This window comes from Ursus americanus, chromosome X (genome assembly GCF_024610735.1).
Source record: "Ursus americanus isolate L20-20 chromosome X, mUrsAme1.1.p, whole genome shotgun sequence".
Lineage (NCBI taxonomy): Eukaryota > Metazoa > Chordata > Mammalia > Carnivora > Ursidae > Ursus > Ursus americanus.
Window position 1 is genome coordinate 35,105,164 of NC_142164.1, and position 24,044 is coordinate 35,129,207.

At 43.0% G+C, this 24,044-nt stretch overlaps 1 protein-coding gene across 2 annotated transcripts in view; it reads left to right on the top strand.

Moving 5' to 3' along the window:
• The first annotated feature begins 5,981 nt into the window (after positions 1–5,981).
• LHFPL1 (LHFPL tetraspan subfamily member 1) overlaps positions 5,982–24,044 on the top strand; it is a 46,269-nt gene continuing 28,206 nt past the window's right edge. The window contains exons 1-2 of one of the 2 annotated variants that reach the window (XM_045776540.2): positions 5,982–6,253; positions 14,046–14,441. In XM_045776540.2, coding sequence (XP_045632496.1) covers positions 14,060–14,441 — 382 coding nt within the window. In that variant the 5' untranslated portion in view covers positions 5,982–6,253; positions 14,046–14,059. Of the gene's footprint in view, positions 6,254–13,990; positions 14,442–24,044 lie in introns of those variants that run through there. The other variant, XM_087859686.1, reaches the window with a different exon arrangement.

Here is a 24,044-nt window from a genome sequence, read left to right on the forward strand (position 1 = left end):
ATTTACTATTCAAATTTAAGGGACAGTTACTTGGTAAAAAACAAGTCCTGCTAACAAAGATTAGGTTATATTTGCTCACAATTCCCAGCAAATATCCATGATGACAGCCTCCTGGGCAGGTCTTCTAGATTGAAGGCTTTTTAGAATCACTGATGGGCCTTTTGTGTCACCACAAAGTAGAATTACATCCCAGAAACACAGAGAACAAATTTCTTTGGCTGCCAATTGTATTTTACTCACAGCTGTCAAGAAAACATGGTGCATACTGCAGGTCATTAGGCAAATGCCCAAATGTGCCCTGGGGTGGTCTTACCCCAGCACCCAAATACCCAGAGAACAAAGCTGAGGTTCATAAACAGTGCCTTTCCTATTGTGTGATCCTTGCTTCCTGCAGCTGTTGCTTCATGGGATTTTGTGGGCAAGTGGTCTGGCTCGTAGCACTGTCTCCACTGGCCAGCACTGGCCCTATCAGATTGGTCCTGTGGAAAATGCTGTTGTATATTTCCTGAGCCCTACATCTCATTTCCTGAGCATATTTGGTTATCCTGTAATCCTCACTTTTCCTTCAGCCTCTTTGCCAATACCAAGATGCAGGAGACACACTCATCCCTTCAGCTCTTTTAATGTCCTTCTGTAGTGTAGTTGCCCAGGTCTTTTGAAGCAGCTGGACACGCTGCACTATTCAGCAAAGCCAGTAAAGTGTAATAATGCTGTGATAACCAACTGGATGCCTAGAAACCAGTCTTTGTGAGTGAGGTTCCCAAATTGACAAAGCTCCATGACTTGCTTCAGGAAGCAGAAGCCAGGATAATAAGGATTTCTTGGTTCTGGAATGCTGCTTCTCTTGTTTCGTGGAAACTCTTCTAACCCAGTTAGATTACCCTCTGGTAAATGAATCAGGGTGGTTTAGAAAATCAGTTAGGCCATCAGTGGTCACTCTTCCAAATTGTTTGGCCTGTGCTAAAGACAGGGGTGTTTGTGCTAAAAAGGCTTCAAAAGACACTGATGGCTTTGTGGTGGGAGAGGAGGAACAGGGAAGAATGGCAGAGGAGATACTGTTGAGAGACTTGGGAGGAGACCATTTAGGACACTGCCCTAGGAACAGAATTCTAGTCATACCTTGATTAACTGGAGTAGGAGAGAATGGGTCTTCTGTTCCTAGGCAAATGAATCTCATAATTAGTTCAGCATCACAGCACCTTGAATGCAGGGGCCAAAAAGGAAATGAAAAGTGAAGTCTGGAGGTTGCGAATGCAAGACAATTCCTGAGAGAATAAGAAAGATTTGATAACAACCTGGGACCTGGAAATATCAATGTTACAAATTTCTATATTTTACAAGAAGACAGTTTTCAAATATGAAGCCGATAATGCTTTAAACCAGGCAGTGGCTTCCTGTTGCTCTGACTTAGGCTGGGCCAGAATATAAACTTCGTAAGGGTAGGGACACCATCTTCTTAACTTTCTGCTTCCAGTTCCTAACACAGTGCCTGGTGCATGTTGGTGATTTGTAATTGTTGGCAAGTTGCGTTTCTCTAAGAGGGCAGCGATCAGCATGGGTGATGAATCCTCCCCATCTGGTATGTCAAACTTCGTAAGAGTTTCATTTTACATCTTGATGAAAACTTTCTCTATTTTTTTCAAAAGTTTATTCATATTCAATAAAAATATCTCACAGAAAGATACTCATAGTTGTTAATATAATGCAATTTAGCTTAACTTACACTGAAAGTGTACTGAAAATATGGGAAATAATTTAAGTTAAAAAGGGGGGATTTGCAACCTGGTTTATTTTTTATCTGTTATAAATACAATAAAGAGCCTGTCTCAAAAGTTGTTAAAGCAGGCAGCAATGAATCTTTTAGGACACTGCCCTAGGAATGAAATTCTAGTCATTCTATATTCACAAACAATTAATCTTTGGTTTACTTCTGTATAATAAACAATTTATACTCTAGAAGCTTAAAAGTTGGTAGAGCAACAAAAAAAATTTTGCAATGTTTTAGTGCCAGCTACCAGTGTATCGTGGTTAGCCACCTATGTGTAACGTGTGAAATAGCTATGTACAGGGTACGAAAACTACCCTATTTTGGTTCATATTGTATGTAGCTTATGAATCTATGCAAACTGAGACTGAAATAAGTCCTTAAATCTGAGTTCCAGTGATGTGCTGGAACTGGCTTATACCAGCTGATGAGGGTAGATTGTGTATATATCTTCCCAACTCCACTTTTGTTGACTTCAAGTTGGTAGCTCGCAATTGGCCACAGTGGGAGTATTTACACCATGGGAATAAGCAAATGCCACAAATCAGGGCTCTCTTGCTCTGCTGCCACCCAAATCCAGTTATTAAATATTTATGAGCACACCACATCATTAGTTAACACTATCAGTTCATCCTCTGAGGACAATAAAAACACTCAACAAAATAGTGGTCAGTTCTGATTTTTATAGAAAAAGAAATATAAGTGCTATCTCTCAGTTTTCAGTCTAGAACTGAAACTACAGCATAAGCAAGGTGTATCTTCCATATTCAACCTGCATGGATGACAGGCCATGGAGACTATGCGGGGTTTTTTTAAATTTATTTTTTATTTTTTTAAATAATGGTTTTTTTATTATATTATGTTAGTCACCATACAGTACATCCCTAGTTTTTGATGTAAAGTTCCATTATTCATTACTTGCGTATAACACCCAGTGCACCATGCAATACGTGCTCTCCTTACTACCCATCATCAGCCTATCCCATTCCCCCACCCCCCTCCCGTATGAAGTCCTCAGTTTGTCTCCCAGAGTCCATAGTCTCTCTATGAGGTTTTTAATTTGCAAGCACTTACATGTAAACTCTCCAAAGTTCAAGGGTAATGGGGCTCTAGAAATGCCTCTTGAAATAATTGGCCGTTTCTTAAGAAAAGACTAGAAAAGAATATGCATCCTATACTAAAAAGAAACTTTGTTTTAAAAAACCAAGTAGCCCCCCAAAAAGAAGCAGCTCTGACAAAAGAGCAAAAATAACTTAAAGTATATGCTAATGAGTATGAGGTTTGTTTTGGGGTTAATGAAAATGTTGTAGAATTAGATTGTGGTGATGGGTTGCACAATTTTGGGAATATAATAAAAAACTCAATTCCACACTTAAAAAGGGTAAATCTTATGGTATGTGACTTAGATCTCAATTAAGTTGTCAGTAAAAAAAACCAAAACCAAACAACATAAACACAGGTTCAAAGGATAGCTAACAAAGAAATACATTTTCATGAGCTTACCAAATATTTGGCTTATACTGATCTAGTGTGTTGTTAACTTCACAGATTCTAAAAATCTGGTGAGGGTTGATTGGCACCTTAACAAAGATGAAAGCGAGCAGCATTTTAAAAAAAATTTCACTCCACTCCCCTTCCGTTTCAAGCTCTTTCTCCTAACAATTGACATAATATCTCTATCAGTGTGGGTTGAACCAGAGGTCAGCGTTATTTTTTTTTCTGTAAAGAGCCAGATAGTAAGCATTCTAGGCTTTGTGGACCATGAGATCCTTGTCACAACTACTCAAATCTGCAACTGTAGCATGAAAACAACCATAGATGATACATAAATGAGTAAGTTGTGGCTGTGTGCCAATAAAACTACCAAAACAGGCAGCCTTTTGGATTTGGTGCATAACACAGTCTCTGGTTTGTTGACCCCTTGTCTAGACAACAAAATGTTGTGGGGGTATTTTTTGTTTGTTTGTTTTTACTATTGAATTTTATTTTTTTTATTATATTATGTTAGTCACCATACAGTACATCTCTAGTTTTTGATGTAAAGTTCCATGATTCATTAAATGTTGTGGGGGTGTTGATTTTGCTTGAGAAATTCTATTGCATAGAGCAGTGGTTTGCAAACTAGGGATGGAGGCATATATCAGAACCATCTATCATCATATCTTGTCTTTTTAGGATCTCTTATTCCACACTGACCAAGGCAAAATTCAGGTGTTCCATGGGTCCCTGACCAATACCCATTTTCGCATTATGGAAAATATTATATACCATCCTATCCTCTAAATAAATTACAAGAAGTGTTCCCTTCTCAATCCTTCCCCCACAATCTTATGAAAGTAGGCCTGAAGATCACATTTTACTTATTATTTATTTTTATTTCTTTGTACTTTTTAAAAATTTAAATTTAATTAATTAACATATCATGTATTACCGGTTTCAGAGGTAGAGGTCAGTGATTCATCACTTCTATATAACAACACTCATTACATCACGTGCCCTTCTCAATGTCCATCATCCAGTTACCCCATCCCTCCACCCCCCTCCCCTCCAGAAACCCTTGCTTTGTTTCCTATGATTAAGAGTCTCTTATGGTTTGTATCCCTCTCTGATTTCATGAAAAGCACATTTTAAATGAAAAACTTTCTAGAGGCACAGGATAGAAACAATTTTTTTTTCACGAGAGAATTATCAACGATTAAACTAAGAACAGGAAACAAAACTTTACCCAAGAAATTGGATAATTATTTAGTACACATTTAAGTTTTCATATTATTTCACTTAAGGGAACTGGGAACATAGGGAAAAAAGGATAAAAAGGGATAAGTAAAGATAATTTCTACTTAGAGTTGCAAATGATCATCAGTTCTCCAAATAATAGGTATAGCCATTAAGCAAGGGGCGATATTTATTGGTGCATAGAGTGGAATCAACGATTTTTCTTATGTCAAGATTTTCAGCCATATCTCATACACAGTTATTATGTATATGCTAATATTGACTTATTTTTGACAACACAGGGTCTAGCATTTCCTTTATACAGCCCAATATCTGAAGCAGCAATTCTTAAAGGGACATCGACTGGGAGATTATAAAACTTACCTCAGGACTCACACTGCCAAAAATCTGACATTTCACCTACTAGATCATCTGTCCCCCCCCAGAAACTGCCTTAGCAAGCCATTATTACAGATGGCAGTGTGTTAGGGCTGGGAAAAAAAAAATGATTAAAAACTGCTGATGGAAAGTAGCAAGATAGACAAATGCATGCATGCATGAATATAAGGTTGTATCACTGATAAAATGCCCAGTTGTATTCACAGCAGGCAGGATTTTAACTTCATTAAATAATTGGGGTACAATAAATCTGCCAAACTGCTAGTTCATTTACTCTCCTCTTTTAAATTATTGCCATAGAATGCTAGAAAATAGGCCTGATAACCTTTATAGCATTCTAGGCAGGCACATAGGACGTTATAGAAGTAAAGATACTTTGGACCAGTTTAATATGTTTTATTAAGTTAAACTGGTTACCATTCCTCCTTCCAACTCATTTTGTTTAGCAAAGTTCCCTATTCACAAGGCATCTGGGAGAGGAAATGGGACACATATGTGAAAAAATAACACAAGGTAGAAGGTGATAAGTTTTCCAAAATAAATATGGAGTGCCAGGGACATTCACAGGCGGGAGAGATGACATCAGGTTGGAGCAAAGCATCAGGCAGAATGCCATTAATCTCCAGACTTCTCAGTTATCTTCCCAAGCCCAAAAGCAGTTACTGGTGCTTTGGGATAAGTTAGACACTGACTTTTGGTAGTACCGTTATTTTTAAAAAGGCATTATTAAGCTTTTTCAATGTGTGATTTCAAGTTTCTTAAATGTAAAGTCATTACATCTTGGAGCCATACGTTGTACGGTTGGAGCATCAGACAATGGAAATCAGTTTGGGGAAAAAAATGTTATTCTGTCTTACTTCATGCACGCATGTGTTTTCTGCCGTTTCCAGCCACTTAGGTCTGCTACCTAATATCTATGGTGGAGATTATTTAGGGCTTTTGTGGAAAGTTAGAAAGAACCTCTATTCCTCGGCAGACATGTGAGCAGCAGATGAGGAAGTGAGACAGATACGCAGTTGCAGCGCTTGCGCACGCGCGCGCGTGTGCACACACACACACACACACACACACACACACACACACACACAGCTGACTTGGCAGCTGTGAGGATGGAGGTGGGGAACTCTGTGCCAGCTAAGCCCCTTCAAGAGCCTGCACGTCTGAGGCTGGATTTGAAGCCTCCAGCGTGTTTGGAGTTAATTCCCATTAGGTTGGACTCCGCCCCTCTCTCCCAAAGGTAAAGCAAGGTTTTCAGGCATCACTGCAAAGAGCAGCTGGGATTCCCATCCCCTTCTGACAAGCTGTGAGGAGAAGTTGTTTCTCAGATCTGAGTCTGAAGAGAGGAACAAGTCAATCAGCTTTCGTGGTCAGAAGGTAAATTTGCAACTTGGGCCAAATGCAATGGAATAGCTGGATAAGAAACTGCTTTTGCTCTCCCCCTGCTCAGCCCCTTTTCTCGCTTTCCTTTCTCAGGCTTCCTGTACTTTCATCTCACAGCTCAGAGAAGCTGTTTTCTTTCCTAAGAGGGCCTGGTGCATTTTTACTCCCTCATAGCCTGTTGTTTGCACAGAGGGTAAGAGGAATCCGGGTGGATTCCTATTTCATATTGACAGGGTTTGAGGACCTAAGGGTTAACTGTCAGCTGGTTTTCCCAGGAGAGTTGGTAACTTGAGGAGAGGAAGTGCATATTTCTGGGAGTGGAGGGAGGGATTTTGCTGGAACCTGTCTATAGAAGGAAGAGTGGATCCGGTTTGCTGGTGTGCTTGGTTGATCTCTTAGAATTGCCTAAATTGGGATTACGGGACCAAAATGGGGTGATGGGGTTAAGCTGAAATGCAGATGTTGAAGTCAGTCAGTGGGGCTGGAAACAAAAGATTGTATTCACTCCGTAAATATTTATGAGTTCCTACTATGTGCCAAGCATAATGATTTACAGAAAAACCTGAAATAGTTTGACTATAAATCCATTCTTGAAAAGACCACTGGGCCCAGTGGTTCCATTTTGTGGTGGGAAACTGAACACAGAAAGAAGCTGAGAGGTAAGAAGTCACTGGAAGAGTGGGGGGAGGGGAGAGAGAGGGGAGAGGAGGGATGTTCCACTTCTTGGGAGACTTCAAGTCTTCTCTATTACTTATGGTGGAATGGAATCTTTTCCAGTAGAGGGGAGAATAATGGGCACCTACCCGGGTGTTAGGTGTTTCACAGATGTCATTTTACTTGAACTATGTTTAATCATCTCCATTTTATAGATAAAACTGAAACCGTGAGGTTTTGAGTGATCCTCTCAAGTTCGCGTAACCTGTAAGGGGAAGACATCACAACCCTATCTCAGATCTGATTCCAAAATCTGGACCCTTTTCCACTAAAATAGTATTTCTCAATCTTTAGTTTCCATAAGAATCAATTGAGAATTTTTCAAAACTGCAAATCTCGTAAATTGTAATTCAGTGACTCTCAGAAGGAGTGTTACACAGTCTGCATTTTAAACAAGCACTGAGGGTGATTCTAATGCAGAGGGGTTGGGGCCACCATTTTGAGAAATGCTCTTAATATGCCACACCGCCTCTCATGTCTGCCGAAGTGGTTGGAGAAGCATCCATCCCACCTTCTTCGTATACTGGCCAGGTTCACTGAATGGAGGTAGTCAGCTGAGGTGGCATTCTATTCCCCTCTGAGGCCACAGGTAAAGGGTCTACAGGGCAATAGTAGCAGGGCTGGGACCATGAACCTAAGGGTGTGGGGAGATGCAGTACCAGTTAGCCCACTGTTGCTGGGGCTTAACAGTGTCTTGCCAGAGCAGGCTGGTAGGAATGGTTTCTAACTGGTGGATGGGACTCCTAGCTGACCAAGTGATCACTGAAGGTGGTGGCATCTGTCCAGCCAGAATAAGAACTGGGATGAAGAGCTCAAATTGGCACCTCAGTTTCCAAAGCAGAAGACAAGTGGGGAGCTCAGTGAGCACCACTCTTTTTTCAGGGAAGGGAGAAGTTCATATGAAATTTAGGGAAATCATTCTAATTCTCACCTTTCCAACCTCAAACTCTGGAGACAGGGAATAGCCCATGGAGGTTCTTTGTAAGGGCTCTCTCTGTCTGCACAGCCAACTTGATTATTATTATTAGGTTGTCAGTGACTCAGCTGGTGTTCCAGCTCCACATACTCTCTAACTTCCTGCCTTCAACTTCCTCACCTGCAGGTGAACATCTCAGAGGCAAATAAATAAATAAAGCCAACACAACTAGTTTTGCTAATCTTTCTACTCCAGAATAAAAGAGGAGGGAAGAAAAGAAAAGGCTTAGAAAGAGATCAGCAAGCATGACAGCTGAGGAATTTGAGGGACAAGGCTTAGGTCAAAAGTGAAATATAAAGCAGAGTAGAATAGTGGTGCCTGGGACTGGTGGGGAGGGGGGAATAGGAACTTGTTGTTCAATGGGTATAAAGTTTCAGTCATGCTAGATAAGTAAATTCTAGAGATCTTCCATATAACTTTGTGCCTAAAATTAACAGTACGGTGTTGTGCACTTTAAAATAAATTAAGAGGATAGATCTCACATTGTATTCTTAACACGCACACACACACACACACACACACACACACACGCACACACACACACACACAAAACCAATACATGGAACTTTTTGAAGGTTATGAATGTTTTAGTACTTTGTGGTGATGGTGGTACAAATATAAGCATATGTCCAAACTCATTGAGATGTATGCGCCAAATGTGTACAATGTTTTGTATACCAATTACACATTGATAAAGCTTAAAAAAGTGAGTTTTTCTTTGAGTCGCCAAGATACAAATGGGAGATAAAGCCCTTGGAGTAACTACATCATGAGATGATTTCAGGCATAGGAGAACTCAGAGTAACTCCCATTGCGGAGATATACAGAGGAGGAATAACTCCTGAAGGACTCAAGTGGCAGAAAATGAGGAGAGAAGTACTTGGGAAGAGGTAGTACATTCTTTTTGAGGCTGTGTCTGAAGCAGAAAGATCTAGAATATTCAGGTTCAGGCTGCTTATATACTCAACTTGATACAAGGAATCACATTGGGCAAAGACATTTCCCTGGAGTGTGGCTCTATTTACCACTGGAAACATATGCCTGTGGATCTTGCTCATTTCCTACAAAAGTCTCAACACTGAGTATGATGTATTTGTAACAGGGTTGGCAGGTAGGCAATGCACACCATCTGGGGGGCATGAGGAGAAAGGCCTGTTCCTATTCCTTTGCCAACACCAGTGCCAACAAAGCTGCTCCTCACAGACCAGTCTGAAACCAGTCGTCTTGCAGCCATGCTTTCCTTAGCAACTGCAAGTCAGAGACGCTCTTTCTGACCACTTCGTATTCTGGTTATGAACTCACTGGCTGCTTTGCCTGGACCCTGTTACATTTGATAAGGTAGTGCTTTCCTTAACTCAAAAGTTGTATGACAAGCTCAAGTGGAGAAAAAATATTTGAGTCTTTGTCTGTGAGGACTGGGGAGAAAGTGAGGTAAAGGAAAGATTGGTTTCTTTTCCTCCACCCAGAAAAAGTAAGAGCAGTTTTTCCAGTTTCACTGATACTAAGTGCCTATGTATGAGTATGTACACATGAGAGTGAAAAGGTGAGAACAAACTAAAGACTTGGCAATGAGACGCCACAGAGAGAGATAGAGTGCTCATTTTGGGGGGAAAGAGGCTAAAGGTAAGCTCCCAGCAATCTGAGTTGATTAAGGGCTCTCATCTGGAAGACTAGCCAAGCTCTTCTCCATTCCCTCTGAGGATGCGACCAAAGGAATTGGCCTTATGTTACAGCAGAAAAGGTTTCAAATGAGATGTAATGAATGATTTATTGACAGTGAGAGCTGTTAAGCTACTGAGAAAAATCGGACAGTCCCCTTTTCTAGAGTTCTTTAAGAGCAATATAGATAACCATTTGACGTATATGGCTTAGGTGGGTTTCCTGCTTCAAAAGGTTGAAGTGCTTCCTACCCTTCAGTCTGCATTAGAAGAATCCTATCAATGTCTTGTTACTGGACCAACTAGCAGGAGCGCCAGGGTTGAGTTCTTGGTTTCTGAAATCCAGTGTAGCTGTGTGGCTAGAATTCCAGGACAGGGAAACAGAACCATTGCATACATGACATACACGGGAAGAATAAAGATGGAATGAAGTATAGCACTGCATATGATTTTTATTTATGTGCATGCAAAGAGACTTGGCTAGTTCCTGGGAATGAACTTGGATTGCTTTGGAGGACTGTCATGGAGGGACGTCCACTGCAGGCCATACAGGAACTAAAAGCATTTGCCTGAATGCACTTCCCTGTCCGGCACCTGTGAACATGTAGCAGTGTGCCTGCCTAGACTCCACATGGCCCAATGCCTCCCTGTCCAGCCACAGGCGAAGCTGAAGTGGGACTGATTCTGTGCTCAGAAAACATTGAGCAATTGGATCTCTGAGCTCTCTTCCTTGACTGCATGAGGTAACATCTATGATTCAGAAAGGTTTACATTCAAAATACATAGGCTTCATCTCTCCATCGTTTAATGCCATGGTCCCTTTTAACTTCATATTGTTGGAGTCCTGGAGAGAGAACGTTAAAGAATTATCTGTGGCAGTGATGTTCAGCTTGCTGTCCACAGACAGTGCTGGCTCACCACACCTCTAGGCCTGCATAGGGTGACTAACTTTCCTAGTTCTGTCACTGTAAGTCCCACATCCCAGGAAATCCTTCAGTCCCAGGAGAGCTGGCATGATTGGTCATCCTAGTCCTCAGTGAAATAAGGACAGTGAGTTTTCCTGAAGTTAAATGTATTTAAATTCTGAAAGCCAATGAGTTTCTCTAAAGCTGAGCATATGAAATTTAAACTGGATTTTGTGATTCTGCCTTCTTACATCTTGGCTTCAAAATTCCATTTTAAAAATAAAATTATGGTGACAGTGGTTAGTAGTATTGTAGTTTTATAAACAGCCTGATTTGTCACAGATGATGATAATCTTTTTTTAACAATTTTTTAAAAATAAATAAAAGATTTTATTTATTGGGGCACCTGGGTGACTCAGTCGGTTAAACCTCTGACTCTTGGTTTCAGCTCAGGTCATGATCTCAGGGTCGTGAGATCGAGCCCTGCATCTAGCTCCACACTCAGCATGGAGTCTGCTTGAGATTCTTTCTCTCCCTGTTCCTCTGCCCCTCCCCAACCCCCTGCAATGCCTGCACACACACACACTCTCTCTCAAAATAAAGATTGTATTTATTTATGTATTTGAGAGAGTGAGTGCGCACGCACGCATGTACACACACCAGTGGGGGAGGGGCAGAGAGAGGGAGAGAGAGAGAATTTCTAGCCACTGTGCACTGAGCATGGAGCTCGGTATGGGGCTTGATCTCACCACCCTGAGATCATGACATGAGCCAAAAACAAGAGTCTGACACTTAACCGACTGAGCCACCCAGGTGCCCCCAGATGATCATAATCTTATGTCAGAACCCCACCTCTTATTTCTAATATAGTCTAGGTAACACTCACTGATACAGTTTTTTTCTCCACCTGAAATTCTCTGCCCTTCTACTGGTTGTCATACTGGGACTTTTGATCTCAAGGTGATGACATTTATGGGCAACATATGGGGTTGGTTCTGACTAGAGTTGCTAAGCTTGAAACAGCTAATTCTCTTGTTCCGCTGGTTTCCACACTGCTTAGAGAAAGTGGCCTTCCTCCTACCTTCCCAGTCTGTCTCTCTAACTCTTTCTCCATTACTAAACATTTTTTGGAATCCTGGCTGGGAAACCATGGAGACCTTTCATCGTAATACCATTGGGGTGATAAAGGAGAACATGGGGGGAAGGCGGTGGGTGAATGAGAGGTGGGAAGTCATGGCTGTGCCATTAAAGTACTATGCAACCTTGGGCAAGTCACTCAGTTTTCTGACCCTCACCGTGCTCATTTGTACATTGAGGGTGACACCTTACCCAACAGGGAAGGTCGTTGGGCAGAGTTCATGAAATAATGGCTTGGGAAGGGAATAGGATGATGCAGCCCTAAGCGTTTGTCAGCTGGTTTCCTCTCATCCTGCCGCCTGGCTTCTTCACCGGCAAGTGAGACCATAACAGAAGGTTGCTTGCACTTTTCATAATCTTACAAACTCTAATATAACAAGCAGAGGCATGACCTCATTGCGGCCAAGCATACCTGTTTTCTAACAGCAATTACTTAAAACTAGTTCCACTTCTCCTCCCATTGGCTTTCAATCCCTCATCACATCTTCTTCTTACCCCGCCCCCCTCAGGCACAAAGCCTCATTCCCAGGGGCCCAGCTCAGGGCACTTTCTTCCCAAGCCCTAGCATTCCAAAGTAAGCACCTGCAATGTATGATCTCTTCTCCCTTCCTGCACAAAACACATAGCACACAATACATGTGTTTCAGGAGGGGAATTGTGGTGGACTGAAAACAGAGAGTTATGCTAAGAATCAAATAACTGGGCTCTGGTCTGGCCAGTGTACCTCACTAGCCCTTTACCCTTGGGTAAATCACTTCCTCTTCGGATTCCAGTCTGCAAAGTGATGGGGGGAGGGGTGTTAGTACTACATGGTAGAAGCGTACTGGCCCAGGAATCTGCAGATCGGGTTTCTTATTCCGGCTTTGCTGCTTGCTAACTTATTCTGTGACTTGGGGGAAATGATTTCCTCCCTTACTGGGCCATGCTCCCCCATATGTAAAACAAGAAGGTTGAATTAGGTGATTCATTAAGGTCCCTGCCAGCCTGGAAATTGGCTGCTTCTATGAAATGGGTTTCATTAGACAAACATGAGTTGGAGTTTCTACTCTGTGTGAGGCACTGTTTAATGGTGCTTGGGAAAAGGCCTACAGCTGGGCATAGTCCTCGAGACCCTGAGTACAACTGCTGCTTGTTCCTGACAATGTCCCAGACTGGCAGTATTGTAGCCCCGTATAGCCAGTGCCTGTACCCCCCTTACCTTGTGTCCCCCACTGCTGAACCCCACTCCCACCACCTGTAGCTTTAAGAAACGGTGATGAATCATGGAGATGGTTCCGAAATATACTCCACCATCTGCCTGCTGGAGACATTCACAGTGCTGTCATCAAGCTGCAGTGTGGTCTTTGCCCTAATTGAGGCCAGAAAGCAATGGCAGATTAATGGAGTTGGGAGGGAAGTGGTTGATTTTCGACAGAGGGGTCTGTGAAAGCCATTTGTGAGCTGGGCTGTGGAGATTAGATCTGAAAAAACTCTCAGTGTCTTGAATCTGAGATTACTTATTTCAGAAAGCACCTTGAAAGGTCCTTACATCTATATACGTATGTTCCTACTGCCAGGCAGGGGCTACCTAATCCATTTCAGAGAAAGGAGAAGCTTTCCTGACTATACTGAGCAAGGGATGAGGCAGGTTTTCTTAGTAGCCTGTTTAGAGTTAAACAGCTCTCCCTGGTTGGAAAGTTGCCTCCCATATTGTTTTTTGGGAAAAGTGACGGAACAGTGCTCACTCCGTGACAAGCGTCGGGTGTAAGACAGGCACCCCTAGTTTTATTCTACACATTTCAACCCCATGAACAGCTCATATTGATGCACTACATAGGTCACATGGGCACATCCTGTAACTCCATAGTGAGTTCTGCTTCCCATGTCTCCCTTCAAGGAGAGGCAGCCCCATGAGTTGTCTTCCTTCTTCCTTCATTCTCTGAAAGCAACTTGGTTTCTGACCCTCTTGAGAGATCATCTCCTTCCAGGCCCCCAGGCTAGCAAGGCCATTCCACTGGAAGCTGAGGATTCTCTGGGCTGCCTTGGTTTCATTCCGGCTTCAGCTCCTGCCACTCGTTTCATGCTAGATGTCAAGAGTTGAAAGCTGTCCAATTAGGCTGCATTTGAGTTGGCAGAACAGTCACTAATTCAGTTCTATGGTTCTTCCATTGCAGCCTAGAGAGCCTAGAACTCTGAATCAGGTGGGAGGAAGGGAAGATGGGAAAAGTGCTGGAAAGTGGAATCCTAGAAGGACCTAAATGGGCCTCGAGAGAATAATCTTATCCAAAAGCAATGGCCAGGTGGTCCATAAATGAGCCCTAGGACTGGCCAGCCAGAGGAAAAATAGGTCAATGGAGCCTACATGCTAACTTTCTGCATTCGGTGCTGTGACCCCACTCATCTCCCCATCCCTGCAGAGAAACCTGGGACCATGAGGAGCAGCCTGACCCTGGTGGGGACCCTCTGGGCCTTCCTGTCCCTTGTTACTGCTGTGGCCAGTTCTACCAGTTACTTCCTGCCTTACTGGCTCTTTGGATCCCAGCTGGGGAAGCCAGTGTCATTCAGCACATTCCGGAGGTGCAACTACCCTGTGCGGGGAGAGGGGCACAGTCTGATCATGGTGGAAGAGTGTGGGCGCTATGCCAGCTTCAGTGCCATCCCAAGCCTGGCCTGGCAGATGTGCACGGTGGTGACAGGAGCCGGCTGTGCTCTGCTGCTCCTCGTGGCACTGGCTGCTGTCCTGGGCTGCTGCATGGAGGAGCTCATCTCCAGAATGATGGGACGTTGCATGGGAGCAGCACAGTTCGTGGGAGGTAAGACTGTTGCTGGGGTTGGGTAGGTTGTGGAGTTTGGTGGTGGGAGTGGCGGTGGGACGTGTTTCTTTATGGAGAAACCCACTCTCAGCCCCTCCCCTTTATCCAACCCAAAGGCTATGAATGGGGACTCATTTGAAACACCTAGCCTAGGCGTCCCCAAGGGGCCATCTATACCAGGACTTTATTCACAGCAAAATTGGCTAGCAGCAACGTTGACATCTGGTTTGTTAGCCCTCCATTTTCATCACCTTCTTCTGCATGAACAGTGCCCATTTAATGATATTATCCAGGTCCACTTGCCAGGGACAGCAACATATACTCTAAATACACTTGATCTCTAAGAGCCTTGATCTCTGATAGTTAGAGGACAGTGATAGATATAGATGCAAGTGCTAATTACTAGCAAGTTTGATGTACAGTCCTCGCCGAAGAAATATAGCTCTAAAAGTGAAATGCTAGGTACCAGACAGACTGTAGGTGACTGCTAATTTGGCCTACATCTAAGGTTAGCCCTGTCTGGTAGCCATTAGCAGTCTATCCCAATTTCTTAGGGCCCTGACCACCCTACTTATTTTTCCCTCATTCAGTCTCCCTCTAAATTTAGTGCAGAAGACGTGGGATGCTGGTAATGCACAGATGGGCCAGGAAAGGGCCAAATGCAAAAATGGCAACTGCAGGAAGGCACCAGGGGCAGTTTAATTTGAACTTTATAAGAAGAAAAAGCAAGTTTAGACAGACAGGCAAATCTGTGTGTGAATATGTGAATGATATTTTATACCGGGATGGTGCACTGGGAAAACGTGCTAGTAGAACCTACTGCTGAAGTGGTGGTCGTTGCTCAGGAAGTTTTAGAATCATTACTCAATTTATGATCATTATCATCTCCATTAGCAGTATAGTGTGGTGACTGGAGCCAGGAAACTTGGATCCCACTTCTGGCTCTTGCCCTGGGTTGCCCTCTGGCCATGGGCAAATGACAGTGGCCTTTCCTGTGTTCATCTCCCTTCCTTCTTTGAATTTGTTCATTGGCAAGATAGCGCAGATCCTAATTTTCTTTCTTCTCTCTAATGACTGTATTTAGGTGGCCACAGAGTGAGGTGATAGTGGTGAACAAAAACAGTGGTTCTCAACAGGGGCTGATTCTCACCCCACCCTGGACATTTGGTAATCTCTTTGTGACAATTTTGATTACCACAACTCGGGGGGTGTGCTATTGACATCCAGTGGGTAAAGGTGAGGGAACAAGAACACGACAGCTTTCCACTTCTAATGACAAAGAAGTATCCAGCGCAAAATGTCAATAGTGCCAAGGTCAAGAAACCCTGAGCTAAGATATCATGGTTTCCTGACCTGCTTATAAAAAAGTGCCAGAATCTTTTGGTTGTGCCAGTTAAGGTGATATTTTTTTCTGGTTCCCTCTTTCCTCAGACTCACTGTAAAAGTTTTAAATATGAATGGACACTCTAGCCTCCCTTATCTCTGAATTTTTCCACTCTTTAGCTACTAATGGTTTCCTGGCCATATTGGAAAATCATTAGATTAGCTTCTTTCTTCCCTCTTGAAAACCATGGTACAGAACCAATTACTAAGGCTGGTCTAAGCCAATGACTTTGTCTCCCTTCAGGGCCTCTACGGATATTACAAATGAACCTTAAAAAGGCTCACTTTTCATCTGAATTCTTGGGCATGCTATACATAGCTCAGCACTTTTATGGACACGTTATTTCAGGAGATGACACTTAACTGGCAGAAGAAAGGAGTGGTCTTTTCAACTCATATTCATAGTCTGAGGGCCCAGTTCATTGCTTGGCACAGAGCAGGTGTTCAGTAACTATAAAAGAATGAATACACAGCTAAGACAATGTTTAGTGTATGTTGGGATAAGTTGGACATGTGAGAGCTGGGTTCATTCACATCCCATCCTTTTTTTTCTGGGCTTCCATTCAGGCGGGTTAGCACCCTGAGTCCTTTTCTCTTCTGATCTGAGAGTGGCAACTTAGCTTCACGTGGATCTCTAAGAGTTGCCAGCAGAGAGTGAGGAAGGGCTAACTGGTAGGAATCAGAAGGCCAGTAGCAACAGCTTCCATCAGGCTCCAACCATTAACAGTGGCTCCCGTTCCCAGTTTGCTTGGGCTTGGCTGAGACTTTTACGAAAACCTTGTGGTTCTCCATATGATACATTTTAGTTGATCCCACTTCCTTGGTCGAGAAAATCAAAGGAAATTCTTGAGGAGATATGTGGGTAGGTCATGGAGCTTTAGACACTCATAGACTGAGTGGGGAAGAACTTTGGCTGAGTGGCGAGTGTCATACAGAGGAAGTCAGAACATCAGTACCCTTTTCATCTCATATGATTCCCCATATAGAATGATTCCCCTCTGACCTGTGCTCAGAGGAACATGGTCACAATATTTATACTTAGAGGAAGGATTTTAAAGTTAAAGAATAAAATTTGGCAGCAGTCATGGAAGGAGTCAAGACCCAACGCATGGTAATACAAGGTTTATCCCTGGATATGTGAATGATATTGGGCAGGTTGCTAAATTCCAACAGCTTCCTCATCTGTAACACCAGCCAAATAAGGGTCATTCCTACTGCCTTTTTAGAAACTGGTGCCTGTGAACGTTACATCAGATGTGAAGGAATGGTGAAGACTGGATGTATCATATTTTCTAGGAGCCCCCTGGCACACGAGCATTACCCAGGGGTCTTTATAGACCTTGGATCTGACGTCTTGGAGATACCCTCTGCCAGTGTCAGGAAGCCAAACCTTAACAGCATGTTTAGCACCACGGATAAAAGACACAAGAGAAAGAGCTGTGAGGGTTAAGTTTAAGCTTGTTGTTCAGCTGAGGGGAATTGATTTTGTTGCTCCAGGCCTGGCGGCTTCTCGGCAGCTAGCGCATTAACTGAAATACATCAGGGGGTGGAGCCAATTTGTTTTAGGTCTGGTTTATCTCTGCCAGACCCCAAACCACTGAAGAGATGGAGTATCCATTAAGAACTACCCCCTCCCCCTCCTGACTCTTGTTCCCCAGTTTGGCAGCAGCCCACAGAGATGAACGGTGGGAAGTGGGAGAGACAGGAAGAAATAAAGAGCTGCTGGCCTGAGTCAGACTTAGCAAGGTGACCTGATGGGGCCCTTGGGTCCCATTTGTTCCACCTGCAGCTGATCCAGCTGGACAAGCCTAGGGTCCAGAGAGCCTTCCACAGGGACCTTCATGCCCTGCTCCAACCGGTGAAGGAAACATCTGGCCAGGAGATTATTTCAACCCTGGGGCTCCTGAGGTTTCCAACCAGCTGGCCCCTGGTCCCTGAGAACAAGGTCATTATTCACATTCCCCTGTGTATACATATGCAAGATGCTTGTGAATTGTTCTCTATCTTCAGTGAGAGCTAAACAAAGAAGAAATAGTTGAGAAGTAAATATAAGGAACTTCTTGGCAGGAAAAAGTGTAAGATCTTGGATCGGGTTACTTGAGGGAGGCCAAGAATCTTTCTAGAGTAGGGAATGTATCAGGATCACCTGGAGTGCTTAAAAAAATGTGGACTCCCCATCTCTCCCATCCTCTTTCCCATTCTGATATACATAGCAACAGGTGGAAGTCTGGTGTTTTGAAAAATCTCTCCAGTGACTCTGATGTGTATGCTGTGTTCCCTTTCCCCAACCCAAGTGAGAACCATCACCCTGGACATTTTTTTTTTCTTTAAGGAGATATAATTCAACATGCCCAGACAGGCACCAGTGGTTTTTTTCCATGTAAGGTCCTAATGCTACATGCTTCAAACTCAATGAAAGCTGCTACTGGAGACAGATCACTGAGAACCTGAATCAAGGCAAGGGAGCTATTTTTCTAAAAACCATTATCTTCTCTGGAAACCATGCATTTCCTGAAAAATCCTTCAGAGTTTCACTGGCATCATTTAATTTATACTTACCGTGCTGAACAAGGATAAAAGTGGCTTTCTGTTTGGGAAAATAGTATTTAAAGGAGTTAAGCTACTAGCAAATACTTAAATGTAGCAAATTGGAGCAAAGTGAGAATATGGGTCAGGGCTCCTGACTCTCAGCCCTGGGCTTTATGCACTGGTGCTATTGATTTTTCCTTTTCCCCTTGAAGATGAAATGCTATCACAATGTTTTTCAGAGTGGTCCATGAACCACTTTGTAGAAGAATTATTACCTGGGGTGCTTGTTAGCGCCATTCTAAGCCTACCCAATCAGGACTGATGCCTTCTTCTCTGTGTTTTACACAGCTTCTCAGACTGATTTATTTTTTAAAATATAGTATAAAATAGTTCAGATGTATGCACCACTCAGCTTAAGAAATAGAATATTACCAATACAGTTAGAGTCTCCTTCATATCCTGATCATATTCCCTTGTTCCTACAGCAAAGATAACTACTGTCTTTGATTTGTTATTTATCATTCTCCAGCATGATTCCAGTACAGGCTAAAATTTGAGAACCTCTGCTCAGTTTCATTCATAATGTTGCTTTTTCCTAGAACTCCCTTTTCTTCCATCTCTGTCTATAAACATCTGCTTATCTCTCAAAGTTCATGTCAAATGACAGCCTCTGTGTGAAGCCTCCGCTGATCTACTTTAAATATCTCTCACAGAAGTAAATTGTCTTATAACTCTGAGAGAGAATATGGGGTCAAATGAATGGGAGAGTTGAGTGGGGAGCTCCCTGGGAAGGGGAAGCTGAGATTATAGCTGGAGGGCAGACTTACACATTTTCTGCTGTGTTTGAGTTGAAGTTGCTCTAGAAGGAATAAATTGAGCAAATTAATAACAAATTAACCCATACTAGACTTCTGCTCCCGTAGTAAATTCAAACTACCTAATAACCATATTTGGACACATATTTGGGGATCGGGTGGGGAGTGTAACAAAATGATTGCACACTCAGTATTTGTACTTGTGAATGGCTGTGGGGGGAATGCAGGGGGTTGGTAACACCCAGGGAGGGGGCTTTCTCTGCCCAGAGACAAAGATTTTGGCATTTGCCTAATGGAGCATGTGCAGTTAGGAGGAGGTTATACAACTGTTGGGATATGGGGAAGTAGTAATTCTGGCATCAGGGGAAGGTTCGCTGTAGCTGGGAAGTAGCTGCAAGGAGGGTTCCAGGTTCTGTCCAAGAAGGTGAGTCTGAGGGTTTGTATGGGAGTTGAGGTTGCCTGCCATAAGGGCTGAAACAGAGTAGAGTGTTTAACTCCGGGTCTCCGCTTGGTCAGAGAAGTGAATTCAAACCATAGCAACCATGTTTGGGGAGGACATTTCTTTTTTTTTTTTTTTAAGATATTATTTATTTATTTGACAGAGATCGAGACAGCCAGCGAGAGAGGGAACACAAGCAGGAGGAGTGGGAGAGGAAGAAGCAGGCTCATAGCAGAGGAGCCTGATGTGGGGCTCGATCCCATAACGCCGGGATCACGCCCTGAGCCGCAGGCAGACGCTTAACCGCTGTGCCACCCAGGCACCCCTGGGGAGGACATTTCATACATTTTGCAATAGGGGATTCTTGTGGAAGGAAAAGCTGAGGAAGGGAAACAAGATGGCAGCCCCAGTGGTCACTGTATAGTAGGGAAGTAAGGATAGTAACATACTCTAAAGAGCTTTTGTTCCCCTTTCTAGAGGCAGATGAAAATGAGAAGGTACCCAGCTGAACCAAGGGACATATGTGTTTAGAGGGCTAATAAAACTAGCAATAGTACCTAGAGAAGTGGGAGCTGGGGCTACAGCTCGTATGTGGCAGGGCTGGGATTTAAACTAGTTTTCTCTGCCATCAGAGCTGCTGTTCTTCATATTTTTAGTGGTGTTTTTCTTGAGTGTTGGTACTAGAACCAGATGCACCAGCATCACTAGGATGCTTTTGAAATGCATATTCCTAGGCTACAGTGAACGAATCAAATATCTGTGGTGAAGGCCCAAGATTCTACATTTTTTTTAAATAAGCCCCACTCTTCCAGAAGGTGGCAAGTCCTGGCACTGGCAAATGACTTCTGCATTTCTATTTGAAGCTCATCTTCAAAATCCCAAATTGATGAGAACTGTTGGAAACAAACATAATTGAGAATAAATTACCCTGTGACTTAATTTTTAAAATATGTCTCCCAGGACACGTCTTTCTCTAGCTATGAGCAAATGTGATGGAATCAGCTGTCAGTTACAAGTCAAACATCTCCACGAAGCATGTGTACAACCTACTGCGCTCATCTGTCTAAAAGGCAGGAGGGAGGATAGGGGATGGGAGGAGTAGGAGGGCTGGTTGGGTAGAGTGTGGAGCCACACGCACTGGGGCAGAACACATGCTTGGCCAAGATTTCTAGTCTCTGGCTTGGTGCCTACAAAACATTGCAAGATAACAACTCCAACCAGGAAGCTTTTGAATCGAGCCCTGTTGAGCATTTGACTTTTCAGCTGTATTTTTTATGAGCACAAAGAGGTGAGGAAGAAATTAGCATGGAGAATACAGGTGGAAAGTGAGAGAGGAGTCATAGGGAGAGGCTGCTGTTTAATAAAAATCAGTTTTTGTGAAACCTTCTTATATGCTAGGCACTTTCTAAGTATTATTTCTTGAAACAGCCCTCTAAGATGGAGTACTATTATTCTCATTTTAAAGGCAAAATAACTGAGGCACAGAGAGATTAAGTGACTTGCCTAAAGTCACACAGACTCTAGGTGGCAGAGTTGGAATTTGAACTTTGATCTAGACTGACTACAGAACCCGTTCTTTTTTCCCATCTTATTAAAATATAATTGACACATAACACTGTGGGAGTTTAAGGTGTACAACGTGATGATTGGATACACATATATATTGTGAAATGATTACCATAATAAAGTTGGATAACACATCCATCACCTCACGTCATTATGGTTTTTTTTGTGTGTGGTGAGAACATTTAAGATCTACTCTCTTAATAACTTTCAAATATATAATACAGTGTTGTTCTCTGAAGCCATTGTGTTGTGCTCTCTGGATCTAATGCCTATAAGATTCCTAGTACTTGCTAGAGATATTCTTGTCAAAAGGTGGTCATTTCTGGATGCCTGTCTCTAGAACAGCAGAGCTTCTAAGGATTGCTGATCGCTCTGATTAGTGGGGAAAAGTGTTGCCAGTAACTGGCTATGTGACCATAGCTAATCGCTTTCCCTCTCTGAGTCTCAATATCCACATTTGTAATGGGGACGGATTGGAGTAGGTAATCTCCAGAAGCCTTTCCCTCTCTAAGATTCTATGGCTGTATCAGGTGTCTAGGATGATCTCCCATCCCAGCTATGAAGATCCCTTCAGAAGGCTTCCCCCTTGGGTAGCGTGGGCAAAGGAAGATGTCTGTCAGGTAACCAGAGCATACTCTGAAACAGATGCATTTATTGGGCACTTATTATGTACCAGGTACCAAGGGTTCCTCCTTTCCAGGAACACACACTTTAGTGAGGGAAGCAGACCTCAATCAGTTGTGAAGCATATATTGTCACAGGATATTTTAATCACAGGAGTAAGCACAGGGTGCTGTGGGAACAGAGAGAAGGAATATGTAACTTAGCCTGGGGGTGGCACCTTGGGGATATTGAGAAAGGCTTCCTGGAGGAGGTAATTCCTGACCTGAGCTGCTCAACATGGTACGGTCTGAGAAACAAGAGGGGGCTGAGGAAAGTAGAAGGTTCCCCTTGCCATGTTGAGACAGACACTTGGCCAGCACTAATACCTTCTTGAGAAATCAGAGTTCATGCCAGTCTCAGGGTTCTGAATGTGGAGGTTGGAAAGCAGAACTGCTGTTCTTTTATAAACTTATGTTCTTTTCTTCCTAGTTTGTGTGGAAAAGCTCACTTTTTAGTAACTCTTCCCTCAAAGGATATATATACTAGAAGCAGGAAAAGGCTTAGATTTCATTTCCAATTTTGTCCTTAACCCATTGTGCATACTCTGGGCTCCATTTTCTGACTCATACCTCCTCATCTCTTAGGATTTCAGTTTATCTGTGGTACAAACAAACGAACAAAACAGAAGAACCCCTAAACAAATAGGAGTCTTGTTCCATTGCCATTGGATAAATTCCAGAGCCTAGAAAAGTCTTTGAGTGACCAGTTTCATTTCCTTTAAGACTATGAGACAGATAAGAATGTCTTCTAATTTTAAGCATTCCACTGAAGGGAATTTCTAGCCTTAATTGGTCATTCTTTTAGTTTCTAAACACTCTCTCACTGTCAGAAAGTTATCACTGTTTTCTTATTTAAACCTTTCTCTTTTTTAAAAAGATTTTTATTTATTTATTTGAGAGAGAGAGGAAGAGAGCACAAGCAGGGGGAGGGGCAGAGGGAGAGAGAGAAGTGGGTTCCCTGCTCAGATGGTGGGCTAGATCCCAGGACCCCACGATCATGACCTGAGCTGAAGGCAGACACTTAACTGACTGAGCCACCCAGGTGCCCCTATTTAAACCTTTCTTGCTATTTCTTAAGGCCCTCATCTTTTTCTCTGGACTCACTGAATATTGAGAAAAGCTGGTTGCATGTTGCAGACAAGCTTAGAGTACTTTGTGACCTTCTTCCGAAAGGATTCATCTTAAGACAAAGTGGGCTTATTAGCTTCTCAGAGTGTATCTGGAATCTTCCTCAGTGGAGAAAGAGAGGTGTAGGTGAAACCAGTAGTCCCGGGAGTAGTCTGCTTTTCACTGTCCAGCTGAGCCTGGGAGCTCTGGAACCTCTAAATATACCATTCATTCATCATCGATCGAACACCTTCTCTGCGGAGGTTCTGTGTTATGTACTAGTTTCTGCATTTATATTCGTGGCACATGACCTTCCCATAACCTTTGGTGTGGCACCCGAGTATAGTGTTCTTGTTATTAGGCTCTCTTTGTTGCAAGTAGCAGAGACTCACTTGAGTTCTCTCACTAAAAGGGAGTTTATTATAACACAAGGAAAGTGGAACTGGAAAGCCATTGGGAAGGACTGGATTTTCGCTACCTCTTTTCAGGGTGAGAATGGAGTTTTTCACCATGGTGTGTCTGCTTCATGCCACTGTATCCTCTTCCTCTAGCAATCAGTTCACTCAGCTTCCCCAGAATTGATGTCTGCTCATAACTTTGGATTGAATTTGGTTTCAGCTTGACACAGACTTGATTCTACTTCTTGGTGTTTTTTCCGTAACTTCTGCTCTATCTGCTAACTAGCTCAGCATCTCTGTTTCTTGATTAAAATTTCCAGAAAGAAGAATCTGGCCCAGTTCATCTCTTCATCATCTCTTCGTGCCAGGTTATGATGTCACCCATCACTGATCAGCCAATGAATTTTATTGCTTTTGTGTCAGGTGTCAATGCTTAGTCCAATCCACTGTCACCAAAGGCACGGGGTGGGGGGGGGTCTTAGGTTATAAAAGATAAACCTAGGCAGTAAGCCAGAGCTGGGGATGAGGCAGTTGCCCTTAGAAGGCAGTGTCAGCAAGCAGACCCAGATTTGTACCTCTCATTGGAAGAGCAAGGTTATCACTAAGATCCCACAGTTTCTCTCTAGTGACCAGATAACCTAAACAAAATGGACATGAAGACAAGGGGCACAGTGGAAGGTATTGGAAGCCAAATAAAGGAGAAA